Below are 17,238 nucleotides of genomic sequence, written 5' to 3'. Positions count from 1 at the left end.
GTCATCTCTAGGCCCATCCACGTTGCTGCAAATGGCGCCGTTTCACTCCTCGTCATGGCTGAGCGGTGGTCCATGTATACATACACTGCATCCCTTTACTCAGTCCTCTGCTGATGGACACTGAGGTTGCTTCTGTGTTTTGCCCGTCGTAAATGGTGCTGCTATTGGGGTGCGCGAATCTTTCGAATTCGAGTTTTCTCTGGATACATGTCCAGGCGTGGGACTGCTGGGTCACATGGTAATTCTATTGTTAGTTTTGTAAGGAGCTGTCATGCTGTTCCCCACGGCGGCTGCCTCCATTTATATTCCAACGTGCAGCTTCTTTTAAAAAAAAAAAAAGCCTTAAACCTCTGCCTGAGATCGGCGTGCACACAGAGCTGTGCGTACTCATTTACTTCTGGCTGTGCCGGGTCTTCCCTGCTGCACACGGGCTTTCTCCTCTAGTTGCGGAGAGCGGGGGCCACTCTGGAGGTGCCGTGCCCCGGCTCCTCGCTGCAGGGAGTGCCCTCGCTGCAGAGCCCAGGCTCGGGGAGCATGGGCTTCAGTAGCCGCAGCACGTGGGATCGGTAGTTGCCACTTGCTGGCTTGGGGGTGCTTGGGCGTCAGGAGGAGTGGCACAGAGGCCCATGAGTTCTGGCTCTCAGGCCCTGGAACGAGCAGGCTACAGTTGCTGTGGTGGACAGGCTTAGGTGCCCTGGTGTGTGGGGTCTTCCCGGACCAGGGATTGAACCCTGTCCCTGGGATTGGTAGGTGGTTTCTATTCCACTCTTCCACCAGGGAAGTTCCCAGGGTACAGTTTCCTAAAAAGTCAAATATACATCTACCATATATGTGCCCTGAGCACTTCCATCTCCCATATACAGCCCAGTGACCCCCCCACCTCCCATATAAACCCCAACCACCCCCCACCTCCCATATAAACCCCAACCACCCCCCACCTCCCATATACAGCCCAACCACCGCCCAGGTCCCATAGACAGCCCGACCACCCCCCACCTCCCATATAAACCCCAGCCACCCCCGCCTCCCATATAAACCCCAGCCACCCCCCGCCTCCCATATACAGCCCAGCCACCCCCGCCTCCCATATACAGCCCAGCCACTCTCCGCCTCAGCGTTTACCCAAGAGGAAGAAAGCACGCCCACATGAAGACTTGCGAGCGGGCACTCATGAGACCTTTATTTGCAACAATCCCAGACTGGAAACAGCTGAAATGCCCATCCGCAGAAAACCAGATGAAAGTGAGCAGGGGCGACTCTAAGCGACAGAGTCCGCTGGGCGGCGAGAAGGAATGGGGGAGCTGGTGCTCAGGAAGGCGGTAGCAGTCTCAGTGAAAGTCGCTCTGTCGTGTCCGACTCTTTGGAACCCCACGGACTATACAGTGCGTGGGATTCTCCAGGCCAAAATAGTGGAGTGGGCAGCCTTTCCCTTCTCCAGGGGATCCGCCCAGCTCAGGGATGGAACCCAGGCCTCCCGCGTTGCAGGCGGACTCCTTACCAGCTGAACCACCAGGGAAGCCCAGGATAGGCAGGGGCAGTGCGGAAGGCAAGAAGCCAAAGGAACACGAGGGGGCTCCCTGCCTGGTTCCGAGGACAGAAGGCTCTGGAGAGCACGACAGCAAGCGTTTGCAGGGGGCAGGTAGGGGAGGGGCAGGAGGACACCTTGGGCGCCACGGGTGTGCGTGCCACCCGGCTGTGGCTGCAGTTTACCCACCATGCGTGTGTGAGTTTGATATGTGTCAAAGCTGTCAGGCTGTGAGTTGCAAATGTCCACAGGTGGCCTGTATCTCGGTGGAGCTGCTCTCGAAAGGGATCAGGGATGGACGTGAAAGAGGCCGAAGGTAGGACGGCCCCACGGCAGAGCCCAGCCACGGCCCTGCCGCCGCGCTTGCATTTGTGTTCAGACCCAGAACCTGCTGCTTGGAGAGAGGAAGGCCTCACACATCATGGTAAGCACTGCTGTTGGGGTCTCTCGACTGTTCCCCTGAAGTAACCAAGGCCATTCACTCAAGTGGCTGTGTGCTTGTGGGGGTGTTAAATAGAGATCACCGATACCCTGATCTTGAAGAGCTGCCATGGGTCCCTATTAACGAGGAGACCCACGGGGTCAAGAAATAGAGTCAGGTCAACATCCAGCCACACTGGTCTACTGGGCTCACAGACCCACGCAGTGGTCCTTTTCACGGTCTCCGAATTTATAAATGACATTGAGACACTTGACAGTTAGCAATCCCAACGACTGGATCTACGAGGGCCCTCTGAAAGGTCCAGTAAGGAAGGTTAGGGGCGGACTGTGCTTCCTTGGGCTCCAAAGTCACTGCCGACAGCAAGTGCTGTCATGAAATTAAAAGACGCTTGCTCCTTGGAAGAAAAGCTAAGAAAGATTTAGAAAGCATATTAAAAGCAGAGATATCATTTTGCCCACAAAGGTCTAAACAGTCAAAATCATGGTTTCTCCAGTAGTCATGTATGGATGTGAGAGTTGGACTATCAAGAAGGCCAAGCACAAAGAATTGATGCTTTTGAATTGTGGTGTTGGAGAAAACTTGAGAGTCCCTTGAACAGCAAGGGGATTAAACCAGTCAATCCTAAAGGAAATCAGCCCTGAATATTCATTAGAAGGACTGATGCTGAAGCTGAAACTCCAATACTTGAGCCACCTGACGTGAAGAGCCAGCTCATAGGAAAAGACTTTGATGCCAGGAAAGATTGAAGGCCAAAGAAGGGGGTGCAGAGGATGAGATGGTTAGATAACATCACCAACTCGATGGACATGAGTTTAAGCAAACTCCGGGAGATAGTGAAGGTCAGGGAAGTCTGGCGTGCTGCAGTCCCTGGGGTCACAAAGAGCTGGACACGGCTGAGAGACTGCACAGCAACAGCAAGGACCTAGCAGCCCCACTCCTGGGCATATGTCTGCGCAAAACCACAATTTGGAAAGATACACGCATCCCTATGTTCACAGCAGCACAGTCTACAATAGCCGAGACGTGGAAGCACCGAAATGTCTACCAACAAATGAGTGGATAGCGAAGACGTGATGTGTATATATATCACGAGAATGGCAGCCCACGCCAGTATTCTTGCCTGGAGAATTCCACGCACAGAGAAACCTGGAAGGCTGCGTCCATGGGGTCGCAAAGAGTCGCACACAGCTGAGCGACTAACACACACACACACACACGCACACGTGCACACACAGTGGAATATTACTCAGCTATAAAAAAATGAAACAGTGGCATTTGCAGCAACATGGATGGGCCTGGAGGTTATCACACTAAGGAAGTAAGTCACACAGAGAGAGAAATAGTCTATGACATCAATTATGTGTAGAATCTACAGACTGATACAGACGGAAATAGACCCACAGACAGAGAAACGGAGACTGCGGCTACCACGGGGGCCAGGAGGGGAGCGGGGTGCAGCAGGAGCTTGGGATCAGCAGATACGCACTCGTGTGCATAAAACACGCAGAAAGCAGGGGCCTGCTGGACAGCACAGGGAACTCTATGCAGTATCTTGCCATAGCCTGTAATGGGGAAGAATGCAAAAAGAAGGCATTTACCTAGATCGCTTTGCTGTGGGCCAGAACCTAGCGCAGCACCATGAGGGGTTTTTGGGAAATGGAAACCGCCAGCCCGGTTGGCAGCGCGCGTCCCATCGGCCCTCGAGGCCTGGCGAGCCCCTGCGCCCCGGCACCGCCAGCCGCGTGGGTGTCGCCCTCCCACTGCTGACACTCAGGGCTCCTGTCCTCACCGTCTGTCCCTGTGTGACTCGCCCTCCCCTCCGTAAGGAGGTTGCAGGCTGGGTCATGCGGTGATGCCAGGCTTGCAGCAGGCTTGGAAGTCAGGAAAGGACCCAGCTCCTCACAGGGAGGGGGTCTGCTCCCACGCAGGCTCAGAGCGACCGTCAGACTCAGGCTGGAACTCAGCATCCCGGGGGTGTCCATCCAGCCGTACCAGCTCCACCATCGGGATCCCAGGTTTTCCTGAGCAGGGCCGTGGCAGCAGCCCCACGCCAGAGGCTTGGACACCTGACGGTCACCCTGGAGCTCACCTCTCTTTGGGAGCCGCAAGGGACTGGCTTTCCTGCTCGAGTCCCCAGTGAGCGCACGTTGCCCTCGGGTTTTCAAGGTCCTTCCGTCGAGTAACTTAGTCACAACCCTGAGTTCCGCTGTCCGCCTGCCGTCGGCCCCCTCCTCACCCTGATGTTTCAAATGCTGGAACCACCGCTCGAGTGACAGAGATGAGACGGGGCCGAGATGGCATTGGTGGGAGGCCTCACCTCCATGCTCTGAGCGATGTTTCTTCTTCTCCAGTTTCCTTCTCCACCATCCAAGGTGCATTCTGCAAAGATACATTATTTTCATAGCCTGAAAAAAAAAAAAAAACCCTCAGCCTCTTTATAAAACACAAGAAAAAGTAGCCTTAGGAAGAAAAAATTAAGAACTCGTGCAGCTGACCACGCTGACAGCCTCCCAGGCCCGAGGGCCGTAGAAGTGACTGCACGCATCACGGCGGCCGCGGATCAGCCTGCCCCCGCCTGTGAGGCCTTCAGCGCTCGGTCAGCCCTGCACCGAGCTGTTGGCGAGACCTTGGAGGGGAAAACCCATCAGGGGAGCCAGCTAGCCTCTCAGACAGTCCACGTTCTTCCTCCAGCTCACGCAACCGCTCAGGTGGGTGTTCGGCGGGGCCTCCAGGTGGGACTCCGGGACCCAGGCTCCTCCCGCGGGTCACCTGTCCCCCTTCAACTGACGGGTGGAAACCGAGCTGCTCGTGGGCCGTCTCCCAGGACATCCCTTGGCCACGTGCTGGGTCAGGTTCAGGGCTGAAGACGGGAGGGGAGAGTGGGCCGGCCGGGGAGACCTGGGGTTCTGCCAGTGGGCGATATCCACCAGTGAGGACGGCAAGAGGAGCAGGCCAGGCGCAGGGGACGCGGCCGGTCTGAGGGTCGAGGATGCTGAGGAGGGCAGGAAGGCGCCAGGGCCAGCTTTGCCGCCAGGTCCCTGGAGACCCGGGACACCACCTAGAGGAGGGTGAGGATGAGGGAGGCAAGTAGGGTGGGGACGGGGGTGGACAGGGCAGGAAGCAGCAGTTTGAGGCTCAGATCCACACAGAAGGACCCGGGTGCTCAGGGCATCGAGGCCCGCGGGAGGTCCCGCCCCCGCGCCCAGCCCCTGCCCCAGGGAAGATGTGGCAGCTCTTCGGCCGCGGGTGAAAGCTCCCGCTGCCCTGGGTGTGAGCGTCTGCTCCCCGGAGGGGCTGGCAGGGTCCACTGGGCAGGAACCTGGGGGCCACATGGAGGGTGTGGACCTAGGAAGCATAGATGAGAAGGGGCATAGCGGATGCTCACTGGGACGGGGCTGGAGTCGCTGGAGAGAAGGTGCCGGGCACCGGGCGAATCCAGCTGCTGGGCTGTGCTGGGGCGGCAGGCGTGAATTCCGAGCCGGGCAGCCAGGCTGGCTCACAGGCAGAGCCTTGCCTCTTAGTTGGGCCCTGGGACATCTCTGGGGAGCACAGTCAGGAGCCCTCCCAGTGGTCCAGGTGCAAGAGACAGAGAGGGACTGGGCCTCAGACGGGGTGAGACAGTGGGCCATGCAGCCTGCTGATGTATCTGGCAGCGGGGGAAGGGGGCCAGAGGACACAGCGGCCTGTGGGCAGGCCGTGGGCAGAGTTGGTCCGTGGGCAGGAGCTTCCAGCAAAGAGGAGACACAGGTGAGAATTCATCAGGAGGGCGGGCTCAATTCGCCTGAGCCCCAGGGAGAGAGGGCATGAAGGGGGCCCCCGGGTCCCAGCTGGGGTGACTGGATGGCGCTGCCCCAGGTGTGAGTGAGGGCGGCGGCAGTTCTGGCTCCAGGGCACGGGGAGCGGACACGCAGGTGAGTCTGTAGCTCAGGGGAGGCGGCCCGAGGGGTGGCTGTCTGCAGGAGGCAGGCACCCCAGTGGTGCCCAGCGGTGCCCAGAGGATGCCCAGGACAGAAGTGCCCCAGGGATGGAGCCAGGGAGGTTGGGCCTCTGCCCTGAGCCTTTGACGCCCTTCCACCCCCTGTCCTCCCACCCACTCCCTCCCCAGGCCGCCCCATCTGTCCACAGAGCTTCCGCGGGAGCCCCTAACCCAGTGGGGGTCTGGTGGGGGCAGAGCACCCCTTGACAGGTGGGGAAACTGAGGCTCAGGGAGTGGGGCTCCTGCAGGGCTTGTGGGCTCTGACGTGGCTGCAGAGCTGGACAGCAGGCTCTGGACGCCCTCACCCCGCCGACAGGGCGCCGCAGCTGGCGTGGCTTCTCCGCGCCGGCGACGGGAGCCGGGCGCAGTCAGCTGAGGCGGGCCTGGAGATGGAGCTCCAAGGGCGGCAGCCCCTCCTCCCCAGACCCTAAATGCTTCCAGACCCTGCTCTGCGTGGCCCTATCTGTGCCTTTGATCCGTCTCATTCATCCTGAGCCTGTCTCCCCTTGCTGTGTGTGCCCGCCTGGGGAGGGGGGTGGTGCACAGCGGGGGTCACAGGTTAGGTCAGCGAGGCTCTGAGTGGAGCATGGAGCTGGCGAGGGCGTCCCTCTCTGTTCCTTGGGCGCAGCTGGAGGCAAGGCTGCCCCCCCAGGATGGAGGGGAAGCCCCATCCCCACAGCCACACCCAGCACAACCCAGGTGGTGAGTGTGGGTGGGGGCCCCAGGGTTCTGCTCCTGGAATGCAAGCTCCTGACAAGAGGAGTTTGTTTTGATCACGGCTCTATCTCAGCATCTGGAAAAGTGTCTGGTGTCCCACTGAGGCTGAGTACAGGGTGAGTGAGTGAGTGAGTGAGTGAGTGAATGAATGAGTGAGTGAATGAATGAGTGAGTGAACGAATGAGTGAGTGAATGAATGAGTGAATGAATGAGTGAGTGAATGAATGAATGAGTGAGTGAATGAATGAATGAATGAGTGAGTGAATGAATGAGTGAATGAGTGAGTGAGTGAATGAGTGAGTGAATGAATGAATGAGTGAGTGAGTGAGTGAGTGCGAGTGTGAGTGAGTGCGTGAGTGTGTGAGTGCGTGCGTGAACGAGTGTGTGCCTGAAGGACTGAGTGAGTGTGCACGTTAATGAGTGAGCAAGCAGATGAGTGAGCAGCTCACTGAGCGACTGAGGGAGCGACTGGGGCGCGGAGGAACAAGTGGGCCAGAAGGAGTCCGTGCCTCCTGGGCTTGGCCTCCACCCTCCGTCCTGTTTCCCCGCGGCCAGGCTGGGGGGGCGCGGTCTGGCACACACCCGTGCCCAGCGTCCTGGACGCCCTGGCCCTCCTGGGGTGCTGTCCTCACGTCCTGAGGGCCCCGGTCTGGGAGCTGCTGGGTCTCCCCGCCGCATGGCCACTGGCTTTCCCAGCTAGATGCTCTGTGTGCCGGCCCTGGTCCATCCCGAGCCCTCTTGGTCTACAGGCCTCAGAGAGTCCGTCTGGGACAAGGAGGGGCCCCCTGGAGGCTCAGGGGGCCTCACCCTCACCTTGTGGTCCAAGGGGTTGAGGGCAGGTCTGGACACACAGCGGAGCAGCATGGGCTCTGCAGCCCCTTCTGGAACGTGCCTGGCACAGCCTCCTTCCCCATCAGGAGAGGGCATCCCTCCGGGCAGACCCCACCTGGGGAAGGGGCAGGACGGAGGCTGGGAGCGGGGACCCTGCAGCCTTGAGCTCAGACCCACTCCTCCGGGCCCTGCCTGCGGAGGTGCACACAGATCCCGGCTCGGCCTTGAGACACTCACCAGCCTGCTGGACTCTCCTTCCTAAAAGTGGCCTTTGGGCTCTGCAGACCTGGGCCTTCTCTGCCTGCTCTGGAAGGTGCTGCCGGGGAACAGGGGCTCCTGGAGTGGGTGCAGAGGGCGCCCCTGAGGGATCCCTGGGCTCTTTGATGGCTGGGTGGGCTGAGTCAGCCAGAGGCCCCCGGGGCTCTTTGACTCCCGTAAAGATCCAGAGCCTTTCTCTGTTTGGGGCCTGGCAAGGTCAGACCGTGTGTGGCTGGGCCCGTGCGCCTTTGAGGAGAAGAAAGTGAGAGGGCCTCCCTGTGCTCAGCCTCCCCGTGAGGCTGGGGGCTGCAGCCGCCACACCCAACAGGGGACGCCTGAAGTGGGATGGAGCTGAGCATAGAGGAGCCACCACCTCGTCTTTATGCACCAGGGTGCCCGGGTCTGGGGGACCCTCCCTCAACCTCAGACAGGCCACTCCACTGGCTCACAGCTAGAGGGCTCCGCGTCCAGGGTCCCGTCCACCCCCCACTGCCTCAGTGAACATGCAGGGCCAAGGCTGGGGTCTCCCTGAGGGCCTGTGTGCACTGTGGGGAAGGGGGGGGTCTCTCTGGGGACCAGCCCGCCCACCCCATGTGTGGCCCCAGGGGACACAGCCAGCGGGAGTCTGGTTTGGGTTCAGAGCAAACGTGCTGAGCCAGTTCTGGGACGCTCGGTGTGCCGGTGTGTGCTGTCCACGTGGGTCTGTGTGTCTGAGCGTTTCTCTGGGAGCCCGCATTGACTGTGGCTGCCGCCAGCTCCGCAGAGGGACATGGGGTGGCCGGCAGCGTCTTGGGGCCCCACGCCTGTACCTCACTTCTGGCTCAGGTTTTCATCGGCAAGGCCCGTCAGCGGGGGCCACTCCGTGACCAGGAGCCCTGTCCTCTCGGCTCCAGAGGAGATCCTGGTCCTGAGGACCCCAGGACCGACTCCTGGCAGCACCACCCACCTCCGCCTGGCGGACTTGACGGGGTGCTGGGTGCCAGGCGGCCACGGCCAGGCCGCCGGTGCTCTGCGGGGCCTCGCTCCATGGCGTGGCGTCCTCTGTGTCCTTGGCCAGGGCCTGGGGCAGCCGCCTCCCTGGCTCCCCAAGGGAAGGCCCTGGGAAAGGGGTGACCTGGGGGGTCAAAGGGTCTGGCCCCTTCCAGCAGGCCTCCCAGGTCCCACTGACAGGGCCCAGCTGGGCCCACCAACTCCAGGCCAGAAGCAAGAGCAGCCTCTGAGGGTGAGGGTGGGAGAGAAGTCGGGATGCTCTGGGCAGTGGGGGTCGGTACTGGGGCCACGTGATGGGGAGGAGAGGGTGAGTCGGGGTGGGACTCCACCTGCAAAGGCCTGTCCCTCAGCTGGAGCCTTTATGGGGTGGCTCAGAGAGAGAAGACACAGGAGACCCTTCTGGATGTAGGACCCACGATAAGAGGGGTGGGGATGGCACCCTGGGCAGCAGATTTCAGCTCCATAGACAGAGGGGCCGGCAGAGAGCCACGGCCCCTCAATGAAGGTGAGTGCCGAAAGCAAAGGTAGCGAGCGCCCCACCGCCAGGAGTGGCCAAGTGGAGACCAGCCAGGAGCGCCGTGCAGGCGCTCTCAGCGGGGTATCCTGGCCCTGAGCGCCTGGAACCTGCGCCGCGCCCTCTAGTAGCCGGGATCCTGAAATCCAGCCACAGCCGGCAGGTTGGAGGCTCTCACCACGCCACAGGGTGGCTTGTTGCTGGAAACGGGCACTGAACCCAGAAGAGCACGTTGGGCTCTGTCCTGAGGGCAAACCCTGACTCCCACAGAGCCTGCGTGCCCCCGCACCGGGCTGCCTTCCTGGCCGGATGCCCTGCGGGCGCCGCACTTGTTGGTCCGGGGGAGCACTTGAATTAGGACTAATTTCGGTCCAAGAAAGATGGAGTCAGACGCCTGACCTCTGGGGTCAGTGCCCTCTGGCTGGGGTCCGCGAGGGGGTCGAAGCTGGCTGCCTTGGTACCTTCCTCCAGGGCGAGACCGCTGACGGGCACTCACGTGTTCGAGCGTCGCAGCCCCCAGCAGGCTGAGCAGGCCCATGGAGTAGCACTCTCGGCCACCCTGTGCTCATCAGACGCCCCCTCATCCCTGCCTCCAGGCAGGTGTCCCAGCTTCGGGTCCTGCCAGCCTCCTCATTCCCCCGACCCTGCTGACATCCCACACCTGCATTTTTCAGTCCCTGAAAAGATATTTGAATATGGGGCTTTCCCCCCAATTTTGATGGACAATTTCAAACACTTTTTCCAGTAGTCATGTACAAATGTGACAGTTAAACCATAAAGAAGGCTGAGTGCCAAAGAATGATGCTTGTGAACTGTGGTGTTGGAGAAGACTCTTGAGAGTCCCTTGGACTGCAAGGAGATCCAGCCAGTCCATCCTAAAGGAGATCAGTCCTGAATATTCGCTGGAAGGACTGATGCTGAAGTGACTACTGCTTCCTCCCTGTCCTGACACTCGGACTCCCGGCCCCCCATCTGCTCACCAACACCCGCTGAGCCGGCTTACCCCCTGCCCCCTCCAGCCCGAACGCACATCCTAGCCTCACATCCAATACTTTGGCCACCTGATGCGAAGAACTGACTCACTGGAAAAGACTCCAGTGCTGGGAAAGTTGGAGGGCAGGAGGAGACTAGGAGAAGGAAGGTCCCTGAACTCCCCGCCGGCGCCGGGAAACTCTGGGCACTGGCTTCACCCCAGCTTCCCCAGAAGAGGGTCAGGCCACAGTGCTCCCTCCCCTGACCCTGGCTTTGAAACCAATCAGAGGAGAGGAAGCCTCCAGAGAGGGGATGCATGTGGGGAGTGGGGGCCAGTGAACAGACGCAGGACCATCAGGACGAAAGGGAGAGGGGTCCACCAAGAAAAGGGGGGAAACTTATGACTGACTGTCATCTTGGGGGCTCTGAAAGCCTGTGAGGGGTCTGGAGCGGCAACTGGCTGGGTCCATTGCACCCACTGTGGACCATGGATGGCTGGGGGGGTGGTGGGGGGCTGGGCAGGAGACCCAGCGATGTTCAGATCTGTCCACAGTGGCGGCCAGGAGGGGCAAGGGGGAGCCCTGCGGGCAGGGCCAGCTCTCAGGGCTGGAGGGGCCCCAGGGGCAACCAAGGGTCCCTGTGGCCGAGTCTCAGCACAGCCAGTGGGCTGCGGATTAGTGGGGTGCCCCAGAGCTGCCAACCACAGCTGTGAGTCTAGGATGTGCATCTGGGCTGGAGGGGGCAGGGGGTAGGCCGGCTCAGCGGGTGTTGGTGAGCAGACGCGGTGGGGGGCGGCGAGAGTCCGAGCGTTAGGACAGGGAGGAAGCAGTGGTCCCCATCCCCATGCCGAGGAGAGTCCAGGAGGGGTGTGTGACCCACGGGGCCCAAGCATGCAGCACCCGCAAGGCCAGCAGTGAGCTTCTGGGCTGTGGTCATCCCGTGCAGAGACAAAAAGGAGGGTGCTGGGGCCAGGGGCTGGGGCGGGGGTGGGAGTGAAGGTTTCCTGGGGACACAATGTCCGTTTGGCAGGATGGATGGATTTCTGGAGACAGATGGTGGCCTTGGTTCTTCAGCGTGAGTGTAATTAATGCCACTCAGAAACAGCTGAAATGGTAAACTTTCTGTTCTTGTGTATATTTTACCACAATCGAAAGAAGATGGAATCCACTTGTCTTACTCTATTTTTAGATTTTTATGTGGCGATTTGGCCATGATCTGGCTTTGGTGCCTTTTGAAAAGCTCATCATTGTTTAAGCAAAGAGGAAAGCCCTTTATTCTGTGTAAACTGTGGGGGAAATCCTTTAGTCTCTTGAAACGCTACTGTGTTCCATTTGAAAGTGGTGGATGAGGCCGCCATGCGCTTCCCTGGTGGTAAAGAATCTGCCTGCGATGCAGGAGCTGCACGTTCGATCCCTGGGCTGGGGAGCCCCCCTGGAGGAGGAAGCGGCAACCCACTCCAGTCTTCTGGCCTGGAGAATCCCATGGACCGAGGAGCCTTGCAGCCTAACAGTCCATGGGGTTGCGAAGAGTCAGACACGACTGGAGCAGCTTAACGGGGACTCACAAGCCACCATAAGTGCCCAGACCAAGCGCCACTGTGAGATTTCGTTTGTCTGTAAACGTCTGGCTTAGCCACTTCGACCACCTGCATCTTACGGGGTCAGCCAGTGGCGGCCGGGGGCTGAGTGACGGTTGCGTTTCTGTAAACGCCTTTCTATCGGCAGGCAACCCCTCCTTCTTGACTGACAGCCTCCAGCTGCTTCCATTAGGGGAACTGAGGCTTTGCAACACAGACCCAGAGACCTGGGGCCCACAAAGCCTAAAACACTTTCCCTCTGACCTCTTATAGAAAAAGTTCTCTGCTTCCTGATCAAATACATAGGATACTCCATTGCTGAGCATCCCCTCAGAGCTTCATAATTCTTCCTCTGGGTCACAATGGACAAAATGAATGAGAAGCTCAGATGCTTCATCTGCCAAACAACGGGCCCAGGATTGGAGCCTGAGAAACTGAGATTTTGGTGGTCTTCCCGAGGGAGGCTGCAGAGGGATAGCATTCGCAGTGGGGAAGTGGCAATCCCGCTCACGGGGGGACACATCAGCGATGCTTCTAGGTCCCAAAGAGGACTGAGAAGACACGTAGGGGGTCAGTGCCCGGGCCGGGGGGGCCCGCCCAGTAGTCGGCGGTGGGGAGGCAAGCCTGGGAGTCACCCCACCATGGCAGCGGTTGCCCAGAGACAGGGAGCAGGGGCCAGGCGGAGATAGCGAGATCCCACGATGGGGACGGGGCAGCAGGGCTCTCTGGCATCCCTAATCACTGCAGACGGTGATTGCAGCCATGAAATTAAAAGACACTTACTCCTTGGGAGGAGAGTTATGACCAACCTAGAGAGCATATGAAAAAGCAGAGACATTACTTTACCAATAAATGTTTGTCTCGTCGAGGCTATGGTTTTTCCAGGAGTCATGTATGGATGTGAGAGTTGGACTATAAAGAAAGCTGAGTGCCGAAGAATTGAAGCTTTTGAACTGTGGTGTTGGAGAAGACTCTTGAGAGTCCCTTGGACTGCAAGGAGATCCAACCAGTCCATCCTAAAGGAAATCAGTCCTAAATATTCATTGGAAGGACTGATGCTGAAGCTGAAACTCCAATACTTTGGCCACCTGATATGAAGAGCTGACTCATTTGAAAAGACCCTGATACTGGGAAAGATTGAGGGCAGGAGGAGAAGGGGACGACAGAGGATGAGATGGTTGGATGGCATCACCAATGCGATGAACGTGGGTTTAGGTAGACTCTTGGGAGCTGGTGATGGACGGGGAGGCCTGGCGTGCCATGGTTCATGGGGTCGCAAAGAGTTGGACACGACTGAGCGACTGAACTGAACTGAAACGCCATTCCAAGTGGCAAAGCTCTGACTATGAGGGAGGCCATGTGATGGTGGAGACGGGGACTGGAGTGAGGCAGACACAGCCCAAGTCGGCTGGGAGCCCCCCGGAGCTGGAAGAGGCAGGGGGACCCTCCCCTAGACCTCACAGGGAGCTCGCCTACCTGCAGCCCTTGGCTCGGGGACGGGGGCAGCCCCCCAGAGCTGCTTCCTAGGGGCAGCATCCCCTAGGAACCCTCCCTGAAGACAGTCTGCAAAGAGACAGGGGGTCTGGGCTGTAGCCCCTGGATCAGCCTGCCCACCTAGCAAGCGCCTTGTGTCCCAGCCTGGGCTTCTCAGCTCTGGGCCAGGTAAGGCTGGACACATGGGGCCAGAGAGCCTGGGGCCTCACACTGCCTCTCCCAGAAAGGACGGCACCCCCTCAACCCCTGCTTCCTCCTGCCTGCGTCCCCAGAGCCGTTCCCCCAGGCACACACCTGGACGGCAGCTGCCCATACCCCAGCCACAGCCCAGGCCAGGGACCCAAGGAGCCACCGGCCAGAGGCCAAGGGCTGAGGGCACGGGGGCAGCCACGGCTGCCGACGGACAAACCAGGGTCTGACTGACATCAGGCCCTGGGCACCAGCACGGGAGGCGGGGCGAGAGCCAGGGAGGGACCAGAGCCCCGGCCGCCCGTGGGCCTTTACTGGGCTCTCTGTCCCGTGGGGCAGGTGACGCCCTTTGTTCAGCTGATGGGCAGGGTGCCCCAGATTGGGCCTCACAGCCCAGCAGGCATCCTGACTACCGGGTCCCATGGTGCTGGGGGACTGTGTGCAGGCAGGGCCTCAGGCCTCTGGGGCTCGCCGGGGCGGGGGGCGGGGACCAGGTTCCAGAAATCGGGCAGTAGCCCCACCCCCGAGCCCCCCACCACACACCCAGGCCCCTCACCACACCCCCAAGGCCCCCCACCACATGCCCAGGCTCCTCATTACACCCCAAGGCCCCCCACGACACACCTGGGCTCCCCACCACAACCCCGAGGCCCCCACCACACACCCAGGCCTCCCCAGATGCCACTACTCAGAACCACTTGGAAATGGAGCCCTGTCTGGCCCACGGGGTCGCTGAGAAGACCCTGAGACCACCACGCCAGCCGAAAACAGCTCAGTCACCAGAGCACGTGGAGCTGTTAGGTTATAAATCGGAAACAGCCACATTCTGCCGACGTCTCTGCCTGCTGCTTCCTAGCTGAGGGGCCCAGGGTCCAGCCGGGCCCGGGGCCTGCCCCGAGGACGCTGGCCCCTCCAGTATCTCCTCCTGTGAAGTGGCAGAGGCACGGTGCCCCCTGCCTCAGATTCCCGAAGCCCTCACGTGGGGATGGAGAGCAAAATCAGGGGTCCTCCTTTGGGGAAACAAACTGTAACTGTGGGGTGACGGCCGTTAGCAAAACTCGTTGTGGGGACCCTTTTGCAATGTACACACCCATCAGGCTGTTTCGATGTACGCCTAGAACTAACACACTGTTCTCTGTCCATTCATCTCAATTGTTACTTTACTTTATTTGAGGGGCCATGCCATACCACTTGTGGGCTGCTAATTCCTCAACCAAGAACCGAACCCGTGCCCTCAGCAGTGACAGCGCAGAGCTGTGATCCCTGGGCCACCAGGGATTCCCTTTCTCAATCTTTAGAACCTCAGAAGCAGGTGCCGTGAGCCGCTCTGGGTCCCGGCCTTGTTGCCACAGCCTGGCGGGAGCCTCCTGGGTGGGGATCTGAGGAGAGACCTGCTCACGACCCCCGATCCAGGGCCACACTCTGGACCTCTGCCTGCGTACAGACTCCGGCAGCCGCTGCCTCAGTCAGCCCCTTCCAGGTCTTGCCCAGCTCCCGCTCCCTCTGCCCTTCTTCTGCAGCGGCCCCCAGGCCCGTTTCCAGCCAGCAGCTGCCTCAGGCCAGACCCCCAGCCCTGGTCTGGGTGCTGTGCACCAGCCAGCCTACAGCTCTGCCTTCAAGACCTGTGCAGCCCCAGACAACCCCCACCTCCCAAGGCTTCATCCCATCCCTGCGGCCCCCCACCTCCCAAGGCATCTCCCCGCCCTTCCCTGGCCCACCCTTCAAGTGCATCCCTGGGCAGTGGGCAGAGGGGCCCTAGTAAAGCAGGGCCAGAGCCCCTTGGAGTTCCCAGGCTTGTAGGAGGAGCAGGGCCAGGGGCCTGGGCCACACACAGGTCTCCAGAAATGGCCAGCTGGGGCGGCGAGGCTGCGGCCCCCAGGGAGCTCCCAGAGGTGGGAAGGCTGGCTTGGACGTTCCCTACTCACTGTCTCCTTCTAGACATCAAGCCGCGCCCGGGAGGCCCACCCACCTGGGAGCTGACGCATTCCGGCTTTCTGCCCGCCTGGCTTCTCGGCCCTCGTGCGCTCCTCGACCTGCCTGCTCCAGGCACCTCCTATGGTCCTCCCCGCCAGATCCAGCCCTCACCACCCACCCCCGAGCTCCTGGGGGCGGGGCCGGGCCTGCCCTGCCCCTGCGCACCCTCAGTGCAGACACCCAGCGCCGAGCAGGCCCCGAGAACATCACTGACAAGGTGGGCTCTCCCGGTGAGTCTAGGGGGCGGGTCATGCTGCGGGTGTGGGACGCTGACTCTCCCCAGGGAGTCTCCCACCTGGCTGCCCAGGGAGGCGACCCCCTGCCCCTCTGAGTGGCCGCTTGTGGCTCCGCCAGGGGCATGGCTGCCAGCCCGTCCCTGTGAGCCGCTGCCCCCCTGCCCGAAGTTTGGACTTCCCAGGCTTCCAGGGCAATGCCCTCCTGAGCCAGTGGCGAGGGGTGTTTGATCACAGCTGGTTGCCCTGGCCCCTCCAGAGGGGGCCCTGTTACCAGCCCCTGCCTGGGTCCCCTTACCTGTGCCATCCAGCAAGGGGCCCCGTGGTGGAGGAGCCTCGGGAAGTGGCTGCTGAATCAGGTCCCCGAGTCGGCGAGTCAGACATGGTCACAGAGGAGGGAGACGTGGTCGGCACCGAGGGGCTGACATTTGAGCTGGGTATGGAAGGCGTGTGGGGCCTGCAACAGGAGGGAAGGAGGAGCTGCTGCTCCCCGCAGAGGAGCAGAGGCCCAGGCGGTGGGGACCTGGAGGGCAGAAGGAAGAGTAAGTGCCCGGGGCTCCGGCCAGGGGCCTGGGGGTAGAACCAAGGGTGCCGGGGAGCCACAGAAGGCTCTGGAGACAGAGCAGTGGCCCTCTCAGCCAGAGGGCAGAGCCTGCCTGGCCACAAATCAGTGAGCGGCAAGTGGTCCCTGTGGTCCCACCCCCGGGTGAGACGTGGCACCTCATCCTAGGCGCTCCCAGCCAACCACGGCCATGGGCATCGCCCTCTTAAAGTGACAGAGCCCTGGGGGCTGGCCCGAGGCTGAACACGGGAGGTGGGGGTAGGCAGGAGGGCAGGCAGGCGATGGTGAGGGGAGGGGGTACTGCCTGGGCAAAGGGCAAAGACAGGAATGTGCAGGGTGTGTGCCCAGAGAGGAGCCGCCAGACTTGGCCGGGCCCTGGACGTCCGGAACAGTGGGAGCAGGCCGCCGAGGCTGGCCGCAGGCCCACGGAGTCTTTGTGGCTCCCAGCCCAGACACGCGGCCCAGGGGGCGTCCTGAGGTCCCTCGGAGACTGGCCTCCAGGCTGCCAGCCTGGACCTGACTTGAGAGGCACGGAGGGGACAGGTCAGCCCTGCCCAGTGGCCTTGGGGCTGCCACCTCCTCACTACATGCCCATCCAGCCCGGAAGGAAACTGGGAGCCGTCACAAGCTAAAACTCGCTGGGAAACAAAGCAGGAGGTCTGGTTGGGAAATGGCAAGCCCTGAATCGTCTCCATGGGCTCCCCTGAGTCCTTGGGGACAGCAGGGCTGACTCAGGGAGGTAGGGTCACCAAGGACAAGGCCCTGGGTGCGGAAGGCGGGGGTCAGCACCTCACAGGTACGCACGGCCCTGATCGTGCATGCCGACCCCACAAACAGGGAGGCCACAGCACCAGTCCCACCTGAGCCTGGGGGGCCTGACCGGAGCACGATGCTGAGCAGAGAGGCCCAAGGGGCTTTCATTCCACTGTGCCCCAGAGTGGGTGCCTTGTCACCCTGGGAGGCCCAGCGCCCCTCAACCTTTCTG

At 60.9% G+C, this 17,238-nt stretch overlaps 1 protein-coding gene across 1 annotated transcript; it reads right to left on the bottom strand.

Moving 5' to 3' along the window:
- Positions 1 to 1,154: 1,154 nt before the first annotated feature.
- On the bottom strand, positions 1,155 to 16,345 carry LOC105604151 (uncharacterized). Its single transcript, XM_027959342.3, has 3 exons — positions 15,990 to 16,345; positions 3,757 to 4,372; positions 1,155 to 3,529 (listed from the first exon to the last, which is right to left on the bottom strand). Exons 1-3 carry the CDS (start codon positions 15,996 to 15,998, stop codon positions 3,324 to 3,326), a joined length of 831 nt encoding a protein of 276 aa, XP_027815143.1. The 5' UTR covers positions 15,999 to 16,345; the 3' UTR covers positions 1,155 to 3,323.
- Positions 16,346 to 17,238: the final 893 nt, after the last annotated feature.

The sequence above is a fragment of the Ovis aries genome, chromosome 21, assembly GCF_016772045.2.
Source record: "Ovis aries strain OAR_USU_Benz2616 breed Rambouillet chromosome 21, ARS-UI_Ramb_v3.0, whole genome shotgun sequence".
In the NCBI taxonomy this organism is placed as follows: domain Eukaryota; kingdom Metazoa; phylum Chordata; class Mammalia; order Artiodactyla; family Bovidae; genus Ovis; species Ovis aries.
This window is presented reverse-complemented; position numbering and strand designations above follow the sequence as displayed.